The sequence below is a fragment of the Micropterus dolomieu genome, linkage group LG02 (assembly GCF_021292245.1).
Source record: "Micropterus dolomieu isolate WLL.071019.BEF.003 ecotype Adirondacks linkage group LG02, ASM2129224v1, whole genome shotgun sequence".
Classification (NCBI taxonomy): Eukaryota; Metazoa; Chordata; class Actinopteri; order Centrarchiformes; family Centrarchidae; genus Micropterus; species Micropterus dolomieu.
The window spans coordinates 7,337,010-7,355,881 of record NC_060151.1 but is presented as its reverse complement, the minus strand read 5'-3'; the positions used below and the strand labels follow the sequence as shown (position 1 = coordinate 7,355,881).

The following is an 18,872-nucleotide window of genomic DNA, read 5'->3' as shown; positions in this document are numbered from 1 at the left end:
GCTATCATGTTGGCCACATCGACATTATATGTCTGTAAATCATTTATTACTATTTTTAACTTACTACAGTACCATAAACATATTCACATGAATACATTAACATCCTTTGATTTATCTGGGTTGCATGTAATTTGAGAGTGAAACAGCAAGTCAACATGGCTCTCAGCTCATTTAATACATCTTATTTGCCACATAAACAAATTCACATACAGATTAATGCTGTTTTGTTATCCAGCTGATTCACAGTTAGACAAATAGTGTAAAACACTGACTCGTCGAGCATAACCTCTCAATTCATCTCTGGCCTTTTGTTTTGTCTCTAAAGGCAATGATGATGTGGTTTCTGTTTGAGTCACGCCAACCAAGTCTGGATCCTGTTGAATCCATATAAAGGCCTCTGTCATGTGACTTGGCTGCCAGTTTTGAAATTACTTGATATAGAATGGCTTGCAGCATCAAACAAACAAACAATGTTTCACTTTGAATCAAACATCTGACTTTTTGTAACGCTGGGATGAGCAGTACTGTGTTCAAATGGTTTCAGTCCTCTTGCATTTCTGCGGCACAGTAATGAACGAAACTGGAGGAGAATTGCACAAACATGGCTCTGCACACGAATAGGCAGCTGTGCTAACACACAAACAAACACACACACACACATGTTGTTACAACCTCTGTTCCAGTTCTTCTTTCTCTGATTTGCCGGAGGAAATCCTGAGAAAGAGATAAAAGAGTAAAACTGTTCAGACCTATCTGGCATATCAGAGTTGAAATCTGCAGGTGCTCGTCTAATGCTGATACATTTTCTGAACTGCTGGTGCTTCTAACCACTACAGTTTATTTTAAATACACCGCTTTGACACCCAAGCTGGAGTAACCTGTACAGTTTTACAGACAAACTCCATAAGCTTCTAAAAATGTGTTAATGTTTGAACAAAAGGGATTGTGGAAGATTCACATTTGACTGCCTGAAAATGACAAAATTGTCTCTGTAGTATGATGCAATGTGTTGTTGGTATTTCATTTTCATCACGTGGATGGTACTAAGTGTCATTACAAAAATCTTAACATAAAGTGTAGTGAATAAATATTTGCTGCTGAAAGTGGCACAACCAGTTTAGGGGGAGTTACTACTTTTTCACATGGGTGATATAGGTTCTGGTTTCTTTAATAAATTAAATGATCATTTAAAAAACTGTATTTTGTGTTTACTCAGGTTGTCATTGAAAATACTTTTTCACTGCGCTGTAGATGAACACAGAAGTAAATTGATTAAAATGAGATAATTGATATTTAGCTACCAAAAGTGTTTTCCTTCAGTATTCTATTGAACTGAATTCACTTTGTTTTTGCTGGAAGAACTGGTAGCATTTAAATAAAAAATTACAGCTGCCAAGAATAGAGAAATACTACATACCTTTACTTTAGATTTAATTCAAGACAATAAGACATGTGTGATGCAACATAAAATAAATTCAAAATAGGCCATAAACTGGACAATGATCAGATACATGTGTCATGAAAACTGTGAATGTTCATATGTTAGTTAATCTTCAAACATGTTAACACAAACACATTAAACTGAAATGGTTAAACATAGTATATCAGCAGAATTATTGCCTTTAAAAAAGTATTGAAAAAAAGCAGTTGTAGTAGCCTTAACAAAGACTATGCAAAATGAGCTTTACAAATCTGTTATTAAAGCCTGGGCTGCAGAATATCCATGGAAAATGTATAATATGATCTGGTGTATATAATGTACACTCACCAGCCATTCTATTAGGTACACCTTGCTGGTACCAGGTTGGACACCCTTTGCCTTCAGAACTGCCTTAATTCTTCGTGGCATACTTTCAACAAGGCTTTTGTTCATATTGACATGATGGCATCACAAAGTTGCAGCAGATTTGTCAGCTGCACATCCATGATGCAAATGTCCCGTTCCACCACATACCAAAGGTCAGGCTCTACTGGATTGAGATCTGGTGATTCTGGAGGCCATTGGACTACAATGAACTCATTGTCACATTCAAGAAACCAGTTTGAGATGATTTGAGCTTTAAGACATGGTGCATTATCTTGCTGGAAGTAGCCATCAGAAGATGGGTCATAAAGGTCATAAAGGGATGGACATGGTCAGCAACAATACTCATGCAGGCTGTCACGTTTAATTGATGCTAAATTGGTATTAAGGGGACCAAAGTGTGCCAGGAAAATATCCCCCACACCATTACACCACCACCGGCAGCCTGAACCGTTGACACGAGGCAGGATGGATCCATCCAATTATAGCCTCAGTTTCCTGTTCTTAGCTGACAGGAGGGGCACCCTGTGTGGCCTTCTGCTGCTGTAGCCCATCTGCTTCAAGATTCAACGTGTTGTGCGTTCAGAGATGGTATTCGTCCTACCTTGGCTGTAACTAGTGGTTATTTGAGTTACTGTTGCCTTTTTGTCATCTCCTCTGATATAAAGCATTTTCGTCCACTCAACTGCCACTCACTGGATATTTTCTTTTTTTCAGACCATTCTCTGGAAATCCATTTTGTCTAAGTCATATGTTTTATGTGCATTATGATTTATGAGAAGGTTGAGCATGAAAATCCCAGTAGATCAGCAGTTTCAGAAATACTCAGACCAGCCCATCTGGCACCAACAACCATGCCACGTTCAGTCACTTAAATACCCCTTTTTTCCCCACTCTGATGCTCGGTTTGAACTTCAGCAAGTTGTCTTCACCACGTCTACATGCCTACATACATTGAGTTGTTGCCATGTGATTGGCTGATTAGCTATTTGTATTAACAAGCAATTGAAGTGTACCTAATAAAGTGGCTTGTGAGTGTATAACCTGGCAGACTACAGAAATCTGGAGAGGTTGAGGTTGAGGTGTTCTTTCTTTTTACTCTACACCCCCAGATTTTCTTCATTTTTAAACTTGTCGTCTTTAGGCCCATCTGACACTGAGACTTCACACAGCTAACTCTGGAGCCACAAAATGCTTTATACAACTTTTCATGTATGCAGTAGTAGAGAACTTCACCAGACCTGAAATCAGACTTGTGTAAAATCGGTTAAATGACCATTCTCATCAGATCTTACCTCAACACGGAGCTAGAGTAGTGATCAGATGGTGAAGGTGGACTCAAGATGTTGTGAACTCCATTTGTCTGGTCTGTTAAATGACCTTCTCCTCCAAGTGATGCTGGCCGCACCGCTTCAAAAAATACATTTATGTAGTCCCTTTTAAATGTCTCCATGTAACCACAAATAGAAAATACCACCATGATTAAAAGTCTACAGCCATGCTAGCAGCTCTGTGAGACGCTGTAGTGCTTTGAGTTAAATGCTAATGTAAGCATGCTAACATGCTCACAACGGTAGTGCTTGCCTGATGTATGTTTACCATATTCACCATGTGAGTTTAGCAGTTTCGCATTTTAGCATGCTAACATTTGCTAATATATAAATATCCCCAAATTCCCCCACTAAAATAGAAAATGCAAAAGCTTTTGTTAAACGGGCTGTGTGGTGAATTACTATTGTTTTACATGAATGAGTGATTGACAGTAACAGAACAGAATACTATTACTTAGAATACTATACTTATGCTCATTTACAGGTTCATAATTTTATTTAAGGGTTGTACCAGAAAGGTTTTCCACGGTTTAATTTAGAAAAAATACAAATACAAAAATATATTTTTTGTCATACTGCACATTGCTTCAGTAAATCATTTCACCCTATATGTTGAACGCTCCATTATAGCAACAGTGTGAAGTTTCTTGCTTTGTTTCAGAGTTGCACATGTGCAGTACCTAGGTAAAGACTACTAGCCAATCAGAAGCAGAGTAGGGCAGGTTTTCACTTTGCAAACCTATTACATATATAACACTATAAAGGAAAGGGAAAAGGCCAAAAAGCATAATATGACCTCTATAATGGATTTGATGATGATTATTATTTTTAATTTGTCCAGTTCATATGTCAAAGGCGCTCACATTCATTCAATTGCATGACTTTGGATTTTGGTTGATAATGTATTTGGCAAAACTTTTCAAGGAATCCGTTCTCATTACCTGTATAATTATAGATGCACCATAGCCCCCCCATCAGACCGACACCCATCACAAAGGCAACAAAGACAATTCCCATCACTGGTCCTGTCTGCACCACAGAGCCTAGAGACAGATTGTTCATTAGGGAGGTTAAATAGTCTCACAGTAACATGGGAAAATGACTAGATAAATGATACTCACTGCCTTGTTCTGGATCTGGACTGGGCAATTGGGAGATACTCCTTTGGCCAGCAGGGGGCCCCAGCGGTTTGGGTGCCAATGAGCTAATATGCTGTGTGATCACCATGGGCCTGGAGAGGTTTCTGATCTCACACTGGGGATGGGAATACACGAGAAGTCCTATATGTTAGTTATGTAGAGAGGACAAATAATTATCCATTATTTATCCAACAACTTTTTCTTAGTTTTTACATTTCCTACCAATGATATTAACTTGGACAGAAAAACAAACTGTCTTGAGGTCGGTCGCTCAGTGAATAGTGAACATTTTGCAAGTCAAAGATGCATTAAAGCAATAGTTTGTCATTTTTGGCAAATGCACTTACTCGCTTTCTTGCTGAGAGTCTGATATGAAGGTCGATACTTCTCAAATGTCTGTACGGTAAATATGAAGCAACAGCTTGCAGTCACTTAGCATAGCTTAGCTTAAAGGCAAGAAAAAGCTAGCTTGGCTCTTTCCAAAGGGAACAAAATTCACCTTCCAACACCAATTAAGTCTTGCCGTCACCTTGAGATTGCCAGGCAACTAGCTAAGGCTAGTTTTAAACAGAATAAAGTACAGATTGAACAAACAGAAATAACATGTTTATTAGCAAGCATTACAGCTGCTGGTAGGCGTGTTTTGTTACATTAGGACAGAACCATGCTAGCTGTTTTCCTGTTTCAAGTCTTCAAGCTAAGCTAAGTTAACCAGCGGCTGGTCATGGCCTTATATTTACTATTTTCTCATGAGAGTGGTATCAATCATCTAATCTAACTCTTGACAAGAAAGCGAACAGGTAAATCTCCTCAAATGTTAAACTGTTCCTTAAATGTTCCATGTTGACAGGAAGCCTTATACTGCATTTGTATTGTGCTTTGAAATGTAGCCCTAGTGTGTAAATTGTTTCTGTACCTGATTTCTGGATGATCTAGATATGAGTGGAGGGATACGTAGCCCACCCTGACAGTCACTTTTTGCTGTTTCCTTAATGGGCTCCCCTCTTGTTGAGTCAGAGACACACAGGCGAAGGCTGCAGTGGAGGAACTGAATGGAGTTATTATTAACTGGCCGTAGGATGAAGCTAAATCTTAAGGGCTGTATCTCCTTTGCTCCCATACTTGTGTTACTCATTTCTATCCTTGCTTTTGCTTCTCCTGCTCTTCTTTCAACTTTGTGTGGGACTGAGACATCTCCATCTCTGTCATACGTTATGCCTTTTTCCAGTCCATCTGTCGCTTCCTTTTCCTCTTCCAGTTCACCATCATCTTCTTCCTCTTGAACTTTTGCCTTTGCACTAAGGGTCAGTGAGGGGTCTGTGGAACAGCCATCGCTTATGACTGTCCAGAAACGTCCAGTCCAGGACTTTTTGGGGTCTGACAGAGGAGAAACCACACATGACTGTACCTCCACAACATCTGTGAAGGGCCCTTCGCCTGAAATCTGCAGATAAAAAAAAATTATGAAGGAGATAAATTGTAGTTAAATGTTTGGACAAGATGTATCATATGAACAGGATCAAAGGAATGTAAGCATGCCACCATTAAGTTAATTTGATTACTCGCTTTCATTGGTAGCAGAGTAAGTGCTGAGAGTATCTCATACACATCATTTGCAGTGATAAGGTCTTGACTTTGATGTTGAGAGTGTTTGTCTAAAAAAGGCAAATATAATATAATGTAAAATATAAGACACACACACACACACACACACACACACACACACAAACCTCAACATAGACACGGTTGTGTGCAGTGATGACACAGGGGCCAATCCTGTCCAGCCTATAGCTCTCAGTGACAAAAAGCTTTAAAACAAGAACAGGCCCAGATCTTTGTCTGGGTGTCGGTAGGTGGCTCAGCCCTGGATCAGGCCCTGGACCCTTGGGTGCCCAGGGGACCAGCCCTGCCTGAGGACCAGGGAGGGTGGGGACTGCAGACAGACAGCTGAACTGAGAAGAGATACAGAAGATTATATGTTACAAATACTGTATGAGTGATGGAGAAGATTTATTAAATACTTTGCCTTCATTATATATTTATTATGAATGTAGGCATACACACATGCTGTGCACAGATATCTCACATGTATGCCGAGGGGAATTTTGGACTTGTTTTCTGTCTCATTGAGTGCCAGAATGGTCTGAGGCTTGTCTCTCCACAATAACACCTGGACAGAGAGGAGGAACAAGAGGGAAACATTGAATGTAAGCTCAGTTTTCTACATTTGCTCTCACCCTAAACAGCATAAGGTACACTCGCGTAAATAGCCATCAGAAGAATACAGGTTAAAAATAACATTGCTCAGTTTTTTGCTTCTTCTTTGAGACATAATTTGCAAGTAACAAAATTTTCATTTTTACGCAGATGACACCGAGCTGTATGTACCAAGAACAACTAGCAATTATAGCAATCTTGTCACTTTCATTCAGGCGCGGACTGGGACAAACATTCAGCCCTGGCACTGTAGCCACACCAGCCCACATTAAAAACACTGGAAACCTTGTATTCAGAGTCTGAAGCCTGATCCTTTTGCTCAAAGGATTTACTATTACATTTGTTTACCTCATTATTTGAAACTTTTGCCACATTTAATATGAACATCTGACACTGTAACATTATACATCTGACAGAAATGAGGGAAAGCATAGTAGGTTTCCTTTAAACCGAAGATATGTCTAAGCGTGATATGTTATTGGTAGTTTAAGGTAGTTGGGTCGGATCAAGGTCGGGTCACATTCCACCCACAAACAAAACACCCCAGAGTTCGTTTGGGCCTGGGCCAAGTCCACCTTCTGTCAAGGGTCTTTGTGCAGTTGTTTTGGTTTGCACCAGAGTGCTTACTGTGTTCACTCCTGCCCAACTGCACAAATCGCACCGAAAGGGGAAACCAAACTGAGTCTGAATTAACCACGCGAAAAAACACAGGTGTGAAAACAACCTAACTGCTGGATGTCCAAAAAATTTCCAGCAGCTAAACAACAATAGATCAACATAAACATGATTATTACAGTCAGCAGTTTTTTTTTTTACACATTATAGACTCTGACATGTTCTTCACTCAGTGTTTTAACAAATACACCTCCTGCCTCTGTGGTTTGTCCCTTCGCCACTTTTCTGAAATCACTCTGCAACATCCCTTTTCTAAATTGCTGCCTGTGTACTTAATTTGCCTCTGTGAGGCATCACAATTTTATGCTTTAACTAAGAACAGTGTTGTTCTGGTCATGATGACCCAGGTCACGGGTCTCACAAGGGACAACTTCTATTTACAATTCAAAATTTCAAGTGTCCATTATGTGCTGTGTGTTTTAGTTTTTACCACTGTTAAACTACAAAATAGACTTTTAACTTATTTTGTTGTCTTTATTTATGTTTCTCTTTCTCAAATCAGCTCTCTAATTTCTGTGTCTCTGTTGGTTTATGTAAATGATATGAACAATGATAACATAAACCAAAACAAACTATTTTAAAATCACATCATATCAAAGTTCAACAAAAAAATGCAAAAACTCTGTAATATATTCTTAACATAGGCTTTAAAAGCCAATGAAGAATTTTCTCTAATCCCTTTCTGCCCAAATTCTCTATCTCACCATATTTTTGTACTGCACCCCTCTGGGCTGTCCCAGGAGCAGACCCTCAGTCCCACAGGAAATGACTGGGAACACCAACAGGAAATGGCTCCCGTTGGACTGAGCCTGGCACTTCGAGTCTCGTAGAGTCACGGCAGCCACTGGGACAGACAAGCTCTGAAGGAGAGAACTGATGTGAGATCACCTAACTTTCAAATTAAATAATCTTTCTGTATAACAGGAAAGATGTGCACATAGATAGTTCAACAATAACTTCTAGTGCTAGAAATGAGCATTGTATCAAGACTGTCATCAGCTCTGTGAGGCTGTACTCAGACACAGTGTTACTTGATCTAAACGCTAACATTAGCATGGTAAATTACAATGACAATGCTAACATATTAAGCAGGTATGATGTTCAACATGTTAGTTTAGTGTGTTAGCATGCTAACATTTTCTAGGTAGCACAAAGCACAAAATATAGCTGAAGCTGATATCATTAGTTTTGGAAGTATTTTGTCATAAACCAATGTTTTGGACAATTTACAATTTTGACCTCATGCTGGTGCTATATGAAAAGTCTGATGATCAGTATCTTGATTTGCCTTTGTCTCGGCAAAGGAGAAGTGCTCACTAACACAGATTTTGACAGATTTGTGAACAATATTTGAGAGAAATAGGCCTTTTGTGTACATAGAGAAAGTCTTAGATCTTTGAGTTCAGCTCATGATGAATGGGGGCAAAAACAAAAGTGTTAATTTTGTTCAGTGTAGTTCATAAGATAAGATAAGATATACTTTATTGTCCCCAAAGGGAAATTTGTTTTGGACTCCGTTCTGCAGTTTTACAAGTACAAAAATACAGAAATAAAACATCTCTCACACATACGTATTCTCATGAAACGCATCCCGATATAGTAGCACATTGACTCCTCCTTCCAATGCCAGTTTTTATTGAATAACCCTGTTGGCTGCATTCCCCGCAATGTAGCACAACCCTTGCACAATGAGATATTGCACATCCCTAATAGCCTACACATTGCACAAATGACATATTGCACACCCAATAGCCTACACATTGCACAAATGACATATTGCATAACCCCGATAGCCTATTTATTGCACAATGACATAGTGCCCAACCCAGCCAGCCTACATGTTAGTGTTGATAAGCTTAATGGACATAGTCACAAATGAGTGTTTATATTGGTTTAGCCTGCATTTAGGAACCCTAAATCTTCTACCAGAGGCTGAAATTGTGGATGAAGTATGTGGGTCGGATCGGAGACTATTTTTTTTGCCTGTCTGATAACCGACTGCTCATAAATTGTCTGGAGGGGCGGATGGTTTTTGACCCCCATAATCTTCATGGCTATCTGTACCAGACGGGCAATCTGTGATTTGGACTGTACTGTCAGGTTACCATACCAGGCTGTAATACCGTATCTTAGAAAAGAAAGTCTTCGTAAAAAATGCATCCTCTGTTGAAGTCAGAGAGTATTCACGTGGTCCTTACAGCTAAGTGCATTATCGATATGCACACCAAGGTATTTGTAAGAGTTAACCTGAGTAATGGTTGTAAAGTAAGTTGTTGATCACTACAGGCCTGGTGTCACCTATGGCCTTTGGGTCAAACACCATCTCCTCAGTCTTGGTCACATTAAGCACCTTCAGATCACTTGAGTCGCTGTGTTGTGGACTCTTTAGAGTGTGATGCTGCTCAGGCTCTTTGGCAGCCCCAGCCATCTCGTGAAGTGATTACTGACCCTGTAGGGTTGGTTTATCGAGATCGGAATTATCTGTAAAGGTTCTCAATCATCCAGGTCATAGTCATCCAAGGAAGGTTAAAATCAAGGGCAATTGGACTTGGTTGAAGATTCCTGAAGAAGTTTCATTGCTCATCCAAGAGACTTCTTCAGTTCTGACTGGCTCCTGGATGTTGTAATGACAGTCGTTTTAGTTATTGGAGCAACCCAAGCGATGGGTCCTCAACCCCGGGTGTAAATGGCTTTCTTGACACCCCTTTCAAACCATCCATCCTCTCTGTCTAAAATGTGCACCTGGTGAGCCTCAAGAGTGTCCTTTATCCTTAAATGTAGGTAAACTGAGTGTAGACCTGAGGAGTTGGCCCTTCTGTGTTGAGCCATGCGTTTGTGTAGTGTAGGTCTGTGCATTCCTCATTGCATTGGACAACACGAGATTGCTTTTCTTGTGTTTTGGTGTGCAATCTTTGGGGTGTTCCAGTATCTGTCTTAGCGTGTTCTTGGGTTTAAAAAACACAGGGATGTGGTGTTTGTTTGCCAATGCCAATGAGTTTCTCTGATACTCCAGACACAAATGGAATCACGATGTTGTTGCATTTATTCTTCTTTTCCTCATACCCTGTAGTGTTGTCCCTCCTGGATCTTGTGGCTTTTTTCACAAAGGTCCATTTGGGATATCCACAGGCTGTAAGTGCCCCTTTCAAATGGTTCTTTTCCTTTTCTTGGACTCGGGCACTTGTTGGTATGTTCTCAGCTCTGTGGTGCAGGGTTCTGATGACCCCTAGCTTGTTCTCCAGTGGGTGGTGGGAATCAAAAAGTAGGTACTGGTCTGTGTGTGTGGGTTTCCTGTAGATTCCAATTTGCAGGCTCCTGTCCTCGTCAATGTGAACGACACAATCCAGGAAAGCCAAACTTTGGTTGTGGACATCTTCTCGTGTAAACTTACCGTCACTGTCCACAGAGTTGATGTGTTCTGTGAAAGTTTGCACTTCCTGGGTTTTAAATTTGACCCATGTGTCGTCCACATACCTGTACCAGGTGTGCTCCAGTCAGCCTGGCATCCCTGAAACACCACCTTCCTGGACTGATGTGTCAACGTGTTCTTGGCCAGGTAGGTGGACAGACCTTTGCCTCCATACAGATGCAGAACTGGTCTATCTGGGTAGAGACTTCCTCCACACTGCTTCAGTCACTCTCCACTTTTCTGGGATCTTTCCCCTTCTCCAGAAGACTTCCTCAGGCACAGCAGGAGTTTGGGACAGTTCTTGCTTACAATGCTGCTTGGCCCTGGAGCAGAGATTGCCCTTGCTTTGTGGATGACCTCTTTGACTTCCTTTCGCTGCAGCTTTGACATGTCAAACTGCACATGTTTCATGGTCCAGGGGGTCTATTAGGATGTTGCACTCTCCCAACTCCTGCTCATTTTTGGGCCCATTCATACCGCCACCTCGATGCCACTATGCCCGGCGTAGGACCCTGATCTTCTTTAATAGGATGCACATCAGCTAGGCCTAGCAAATGCGTTCGTCTTCTTCTGTCTCCTTATACTGGGGGTTCAGTGCTTTCATCTCCTGCCTGATGTGGATCCTCGCCGCTTTTTGGTTCTTTGAGTAAGGGGTCCTGGAGCCTTTCTCCTCCTCTTTTCCAAACTGTTCAGCTGTGATGCTGACAATGCTTGTTGTCATGGCTTGTAGCTTCCTATTGGTCTCTCCTTTCACGGTTGCCTCAAGAATTTCATTGACATGTTCGTCACTGATTCCACATTGAAGTAATGTTAGCTGCAGGCCATTTGATCTGCCTACTCATAGACTTAAAATTAGAGGGATTAGTTTGCACCACATGGAGGATCCGGGCACTATGGGGTGACTCTGGGACTGACACCTCCTGTGTCTCCCCATGTTGGATACCTGTGCGTTGTGCTGCTCTTGCTCCCACCAGACACTTCATCCTTGCTGGGTCAATTTTCAAGCTGCAATTGCTCTTTCAGATTTTGCCACATGCACACTGCTTGCTCATGGTCATTTGTTTGTAGCCTGGGTGTGATGCCGTTGTGTCAGTCCAACTGGGGTACTCACCCCCCCACGCCCACCCCGCCAGGCTTACATCTTTGTAAAAACACTGCATTATATTATGTTGTGGTATAGCTAGCTTCTTTCTTTATGAATTGTTTACATCTAATGCTGCATCTAATACTGAGGTATTAAGACCTGGAGCATGTGTTGGTCCACAGTCACGCTGAGACGGCCGTCATCACACTGCACTGTGAAGCTCTCTTGGCCTCCTCCTGCTTTGCCTCCACCATTCAGCCACTGCCTCATCCTGCGCTCCTCAGCCCAGGAAGGCCTCACAACCAGAGGATTCATCACTGCAACCACGTCTGTAGTACAGACACAGAGAGGAGACATAGAGCCATGCACAGATTAAATGCTCACACTTCAGTACCCTTTATTCAACATGCATTCATTGATGAAAAAATTCTGGGACACAGGCAACAAAGCAAATAATTCTCCTATACTTAATAGATATACAAAAATAATTAGGGTGGATTACAAACGTTCAGGTCACTCACACAGTGATGGAAACAAGAGACACACAGGGGTCCTGACCTGTCCCGCCCCCAGCCAGCCGGATCACAAAGCGATTGGCCAGGTCAGCCTCAGTGTATGAGGTCACCTTGGTGTAGCCGCTCTCACTGGCCCACACAAGAAGGTCAGATATGGTGGACAAGTCAGAGTTAAGAGTACTGGACACGGTTAGGTCAGGCTCAGGAGGGTAAGGTGGGGATACACTGTTGGAGGACTATGGAGAGAGAGAGAAAATAGATATATAGGCAATGTTGTTCAAAGTACAAAGTCGCAGTTGTTTGACATATAAATCAGATGACAAATTCAGATAAAAATTCTTAAACTGGCTTGTAGACCAGCAAAGGGAGATGGGTCCCTTACATGAACAGAGACATGACCCCGGACACCATGAGCAACAATGGCCCAGTTGACTGGCACAGAGCTACTGAGAATCAGTACAACCTTCTGAGTCTTTGAGTTGGCCACCAGGGGCACAAGAGAGACAATCACCTCCACCTGGAGAGAGCTGAAGGAAACAGTGAGAGATGAGAAAAAATTTCCATGGCTGTACAACAGCCATATACTGAAGGACTTTCCAAGGCTGCATGTTCTCACCCGCAGAGACCTGAGCCTGCTGAATGGAGCCTGATCACGTGGACTTCGGGGCTGATCCTACCTGCTGGCTCGTCAGCGCAGCCCAGCACTTTCTGTGGCTGCAGGTCGGAGGTTATGTAGTTGTGAGAGAGGAACATGGACTGCAGCTGGCACACAGCAGGCAGGGTTGCATCTGTAATATGCAAAGCAAGAGGGATTTCTTAAAATTTAAGTTTCACAAGATCTTTCTCCACAACCCGTCCAACCTTAGCCTAGGGTTATGTCTGGTTAGAACAGAGAGTTACATTGAATGATAAGATGTAATGACCTGAATTTTAACATACACAGTACCAAACCAGTGCACAGATGTTTAGGTTTGACAGTGTAAAACTTTGGGAAATATGTTGGTTTACTTTCTAGTAGACAGTTGGATGAGAATATGCAAAAAGAAGCAAGTTAGCTTTGCTTAGCTTAAAGACTGGCAACAGACTTTAAGCTAGTCTTTCATAACTTTTGCTTACATACAAACTATCATGGATAGCACGATAGTTGAATATAATTCATCATCACTATGATATTTGGTTTCTTGGTGGCTCACCCTCTCCCAATGCGACATACACTCGATTTCCGTGTGTTGTGTGTGTCAGAGAGGACAGGTTGCCATGATGTCTCAGAGCCCAGCGGTGCAGCGCACGTGAATGAAAAGGTAGCGAATGAACAGTTTGGACATGGAAACGCAGGGTGCTGGACTGTACGCTAGAGTTTGAGGATACCTAGCAGGTGTGTACAAAGAAGAAAATTTCAGGGGAGAGAAACTGATAGAACATAAAAATGGCATATGCATTACACAGCATTTAATTTAAAGATGTGATGGGCAGATTACGATAACACTCTTCTGCACACTAGGACTGACCTGCACCAGCACTGGGAGGTTAGGGGGCAGTCTCTCACCCTCCAGCCACCAGGTGACAGGGAGCTTGGAGCTAAGCAGCAGGTGAAGGGCTCTTAGAGGTGAAGGGGACAGAGACAAAGGCTTCAGCAACACTGTCACCTGCAGACAGAAGAGGAAAGCGGTGTGATGTGGTATACCTATAAAGCCAGTCCACTTAATGCATGTTCAGTGTGTTTAACAGAAGAGAGAACCATACAGCAATAAATAATGTCAATTCCTTAGTTTTTCTATTTTTGCGGTTTTGGCACACATTTAATCATTTAATCTTTTTCCTATTTTCCCCAAGCAGTATTTCCAGTTTCCCTTGTTTCCCTCACAAAATGTTCAGTGTGTGTGCGACAGTGTTGATGAAGTAACATCAAATGACTGTGTAAAAACTGTTAATTGAACACTGCATTTTCAGCTAGCTACCTAGCTGCAGATAACCTTGTCATAAAACCACACCAGCCAGTGTGTATAATGCTAATTATCTATCTATAGTAGAACATGCTGCTGCGCTCTAGCTGAAGCATCTCTGCAGTCAATCTCAAGCTAACAAACTTAGCTATAGCTAACACTACTGTGTCTTAATTTGCGTCCGTCCATCCTTACATTTACTATTTGTGCATATGTGTGTTTACACTGACGAGTATGGTCAATGTGAATTGCTGGACAATCTTGGCTACATAGCGAGAGGGGAGGGACCACCAACCTAATTTTAAAAGGTGTGAAAATGGTTGCCAAGGAAGCTACAGTGATTGCAATCGTAAAAGTAAAAGTATGTTAATTTTGTTTAAAATTTAATAAATTTTAATTGAAGTCAAGTGAGCAAACAAGTTGGCAGGTGTTTGATTGAGACAACACTACTCTGTCGAAATGTACGCACTACGCAAGTAAGTGTACATATAGTGTACGCAGTGTACTGCATGTTAGTGTACTAACAGAAGTATCCGAATTGAGACACATCTTTAGAATCTTTTTGTTTAGTTTGCTTGAAGGAATAATTTATGGCTATTCTGACTGTAGGTCAGACTGTCTCTCCTCTCTCTCTTCTTGTTGACTGACTGACACAGCTCCCTTGATAATGATGCACTGTTATTAATATGTTAGGTCGAGATTATTTTTATTTTGTTTAATTACAGACAGACTGACTGGCTCTATGGAGAAAGTGTTGTACGTGGCTTGAAGGACACACAACGTGTGTTAATTTGAACCAATAACCAACTGACCCTTCACACATTTACGGAAGGGGAACATTAACCTGATTTGGAGACTTAGATATCTGTAGATCTAGGAAGGATAAATATCTACAGAGAGGAAGTATTCTTCAGATTTGGTGTTGGCAATGCATGTGTTCACATATTGTTTGCTGGCACTGTGTCTCCTTGGCCGGGCCCTATAAACCATATTGAGTTTTCATGGGTCTCTGAAATTTCTTCATCACACCTGAACCTGGCTCACAATATTTTCATTAACAGTTTGTTTTACATTGTGAGAAAGAAGACATGAATATCTACAAAATGTAAAGGATAACACAATATAGTCCAACATATTATTATATATATATTATATATCCTTTTTCTACTGTTAATGAGATAATGTTATTAGGATAGAAGCAAGCTACCTGTGAAGTTCTAGCATTAGCTAGCTAATTTTGTCAGAGTTAGCTTGCCAGCTAAATGCTTGAGGAAAATACACATAGATAAATAGATAGAATAGATATGTTAATGTGTACTAAGGCCAAAAATAATAGGAAAACTATGGAGTTCAAAAATAAAATGAGCTAGTGAAAGATAAAAAGAAGAGTAAAATAAATTAAAACTTAATTTATATAATCAACCAATATATAGTTTAAATTATATTTTTTTTATTTTACACTCACACACACAATTTTAGTAATTGTAATGTCCCGTTATATTTTTGACTTCTAATGTAATGACCTTTTTCTAAATTTTGTCAGTTTTGTGGGTTCCATGCTCTTCATCCCATGATTTTTCTGAATCAAGACCTACCCAAGAGCTGAGAGCAGTTAATGTTCAAGCTCTTATGAGATTTCACAAACACTGAGACACTTTTCACTCCGTTCCTTTAAATGTCTGGGGTGTTGATCTCTTTAGAAACTGGGAGCTTAAAATTACCTTGTTTTCGGGGCTGTTTGTAACTCTCCCCACTGCAATGACATGAGTTTCCTTGTTTCCATGTTCTCTAGCAGCACAACCCGGACCAGCCTCAAACCTCTCCAGCAGACCCTGAACAGGGTGTAACGACCCCGCTGGACCAGCCACAGAGCATCGCATCTCCATACTTGGAGCTGAGGAAGAACAGCAGATGCATGACTATGTAGTGTGATAAAAAATGAAACCATAACTGCAGTGGGGTGTACACCAATATTCCTCGTTATCGCATAACGACAGTTCTAAGTGAGACCATATCTCTGCTTCTTCTACATGCAGGCACGCTGGTCTAAAAGTAAGCCAGGTCTCATAACTCTCCATCTGTGCTCTGCCTTCTTTCACAGTTTCGCTCTGCTCCTCTCTATGATGTGTGGGTGACACAATAGACAGACTGGTGTCTGCGTGCTGAGGCTAAATCCCTGCCGGAGGGGACTGGAAAATTTCCCACAAGAAACTATGTAACAGTTTTCACTTTCGTTCTGACACATAAAATAAAGACCTTTGACTTGTGGCTGCTTGAGCAGAGGAAATACCACATTTGATACTTTTATTGTCTTAAATGTCACAACACAATAATCGTTCTAAGATAATGTTGAAAAGGCCCACGGATGTTCTTACCTGCCGTTCTCTTCCAGAAAAGAAGGAGACAGAAAACAGTCCATCCAACCCCTGACAGCGAAGGCATCATGAATGTTTTACTACTAGACTGAATGTGATGAGTCCTATGGTAACATCCCAGTGAACTGAAACAGGCAATAAGACAAAGTGTATAGCCGACCAATTCCATTTCAGACAAACTGATACAACTGTGTTATCACAATATGCAGATCTGCAGAGAGCTCCATAATCCGCATACAGTAACATAATATGTGCTATGGCAGTAACATTATCTAGTCTTATGTTTAGGGGTGCAACCAATAGTGGATTAATCAGTTGGTCGACAGCAAATAGCTAGATAATCAACTAATCCATCCATCCATCATCAACCACTTATCCTGCGTACAGGGTCGCAGGGGGCTGGACCCAATCCCAGCTGACATCGGGCGAAAGGCGGGGTACACCCTGGACAGGTCGCCAGTCCTTTGCAAGGCCACACAAAGACAGACAACCACTCACACTCACATCCACACCTAAGGAAAATTTTGGAGACACCAATTAACCTAGCCTGAATGTCTTTGGATGGTGGGAGGAAGCCGGAGCACCCACGCGGATTGCTTGATTTTGTTATTTTTTCATAAAATATGTGTTTTGCCAGTCCTTACTTAGTTTTTGTCAAGAGGAATAGGAATAGATTGTAACCGTATTAATTTAAAACAAAGAAAGATCTATCTGACAGTGGTGACCAAACATCTGGCGGCCTATTAATTGGTCCTTCCTTTTGCCATGTATTGTATAAAACAAATGTTATAACGTATATAAACAAGGTGCATAAGGTAAGAAAAGATCATATTCCAAATAACAAAGATTTTACGTTAAGGTTTATCCTGTGGTGATAAATTATTGTAATGTTCAGTGGTGGAAAGAAACTAAGTACATTTACTCAAGTAGCCTACTGTACTTAGGTAAAGTTTTGAGGTAGCCTACTTGTACTTTGCTTGAGAATTTCCATTTTTCTGCTGCTTTATACTTCTACTCCACTGCATTAATTTGACAGTTACCTTTCAGATTCAGATTAATAATACAAAATATAATCAACTAATCAATGTAAAATAATAGCATTATAAGGGGGGTTCAAAAAGGGGGGTACCCAGCAGTCTAAAGTCTAAAGTTATACAATTCAAATTAGCTGAACCTTAACCAGCATTAACGTGACCTACACATTAATGCATCAGTAATTATAATCCAATAATATATTATATATGATTCTGAAATCGACATGCTGCAAGATGAGTACTTTCACTTTTGGTATTTTTGATGCTAAAACGTTTGTACTTTTACTGAAGCACACATCTGAATGCAGGACTTTTACTTGTAACCGAATATTCTGTGGTATTTCCACTTAAGTAGAAGATATGAAAGTTTCTTCAAGCACTGTAATTATTATTAAAAGCCATCTTGTGTTGGTTTATATTTGTGGTGTCTAGTTCAAGTTCATGTCATCAGTCCTGAAACTCTTTCAGCACACATTTGCTTACTAAACACGAGAAGAAAAGTTGCACTCACCTGCGGCGCTGCTCGGAGGGACAGGCGGACTGCTGATCCAGCTGTTGCTTCGGGCTTCACTGCGCGGGGCTGTGTCCACGACTCAGTACACGCCCACCTCATTTCCTAAACACGCAGCCGCGCAGTCACCTCCACATCTTGGACCACGCCAAATAGTCAACTCTCAAATCGTTGGGCACCTTCATCCAGCTGTGGTGAAACATTTCTCAGTGGAAATTCATTTTACACAGCGAGAGGGAGCGAAGGGGGAAGAAGTTGTAAAGATTAAAGTAGCGATGGGAGGGACTGAGGGATGGTGTGACAGAGTGGAGAGAGAGATGGCGAGGAGAGGGAATAAAGGGCTTGGGAAGCGTCTCCAAGCGTAGATGGCAACAGGAAGGAGGGCTGCGGGGAGGGAAGGAGGGAAGAGGGTGGATCTCAGGGGTTTGAGTGGCAGGTGAAATGTTTGGGAGGTGCAGGGAGGGGAGTACACAGGGGCAACACACACAGAGACAGACATATGTCCTCTCTGACCCTCTGGGACTTTAATGGCATGGATCACATTTTCCATGTTTCTTCCTTTGAGTTCAGATGTAGCATTAAGTTCAACACAGTGCTGCAGACATTCTCCTTTTAAATCAGCCTAACATTTCCAAAGAAAACAGCACTAGGAGAAGTATGTAAAGGCTAATAACAGCCAAACCACACAGCAGCCATGCCAGATTCAGATTCACTTGTAGGCCTATTGCATGTCATAGACTGGCAGTGGTTTCTTGTTTCTTCCATTTATACAAAACCCAAACCCAACGTTTCAATTTATGCTATCAAAAAACAATTTTTAAAGGATCACTTCACT

The 18,872-nt window shown here is 41.2% G+C and overlaps 1 protein-coding gene and 1 long non-coding RNA gene across 2 annotated transcripts; one reads left to right on the top strand and one right to left on the bottom strand.

The window, feature by feature from the left end:
* Positions 1 to 167: 167 nt before the first annotated feature.
* engl (endoglin, like) lies at positions 168 to 18,102 on the bottom strand. Its single transcript, XM_046041061.1, has 17 exons — positions 18,038 to 18,102; positions 16,493 to 16,617; positions 15,839 to 16,011; positions 13,683 to 13,820; positions 13,368 to 13,542; positions 12,791 to 12,962; positions 12,557 to 12,701; positions 12,218 to 12,410; positions 11,819 to 11,988; positions 7,871 to 8,026; positions 6,361 to 6,444; positions 6,005 to 6,226; positions 5,191 to 5,718; positions 4,257 to 4,389; positions 4,077 to 4,178; positions 3,100 to 3,214; positions 168 to 714 (listed from the first exon to the last, which is right to left on the bottom strand). The coding sequence occupies exons 2-17, from the start codon at positions 16,560 to 16,562 to the stop codon at positions 666 to 668; spliced, it is 2,625 nt and encodes an 874-aa protein (XP_045897017.1). The 5' UTR covers positions 16,563 to 16,617; positions 18,038 to 18,102; the 3' UTR covers positions 168 to 665.
* Positions 15,872 to 16,411, top strand: LOC123963942. Its single transcript, XR_006823288.1, has 2 exons — positions 15,872 to 16,120; positions 16,219 to 16,411. It is a non-coding gene; the product is annotated as an uncharacterized LOC123963942 (long non-coding RNA).
* Positions 18,103 to 18,872: the final 770 nt, after the last annotated feature.

What these genes read in the sequence shown, in the direction of transcription:
- engl (XM_046041061.1), bottom strand. Translation starts at nt 16,562, where the DNA reads ATGATGCCTTCGCTGTCAGGGGTTGGATGGACTGTTTTCTGTCTCCTT. An exon ending in CAAACAGCCCCGAAAACAAG is followed by an intron (nt 13,821 to 15,838) that starts GTAATTTTAAGC and finishes TTCTGTCTGCAG; the next exon opens with GTGACAGTGTTGCTGAAGCC. An exon ending in TGGACCAACACATGCTCCAG is followed by an intron (nt 8,027 to 11,818) that starts GTCTTAATACCT and finishes TCTCTCCTTCAG; the next exon opens with AGCTTGTCTGTCCCAGTGGC.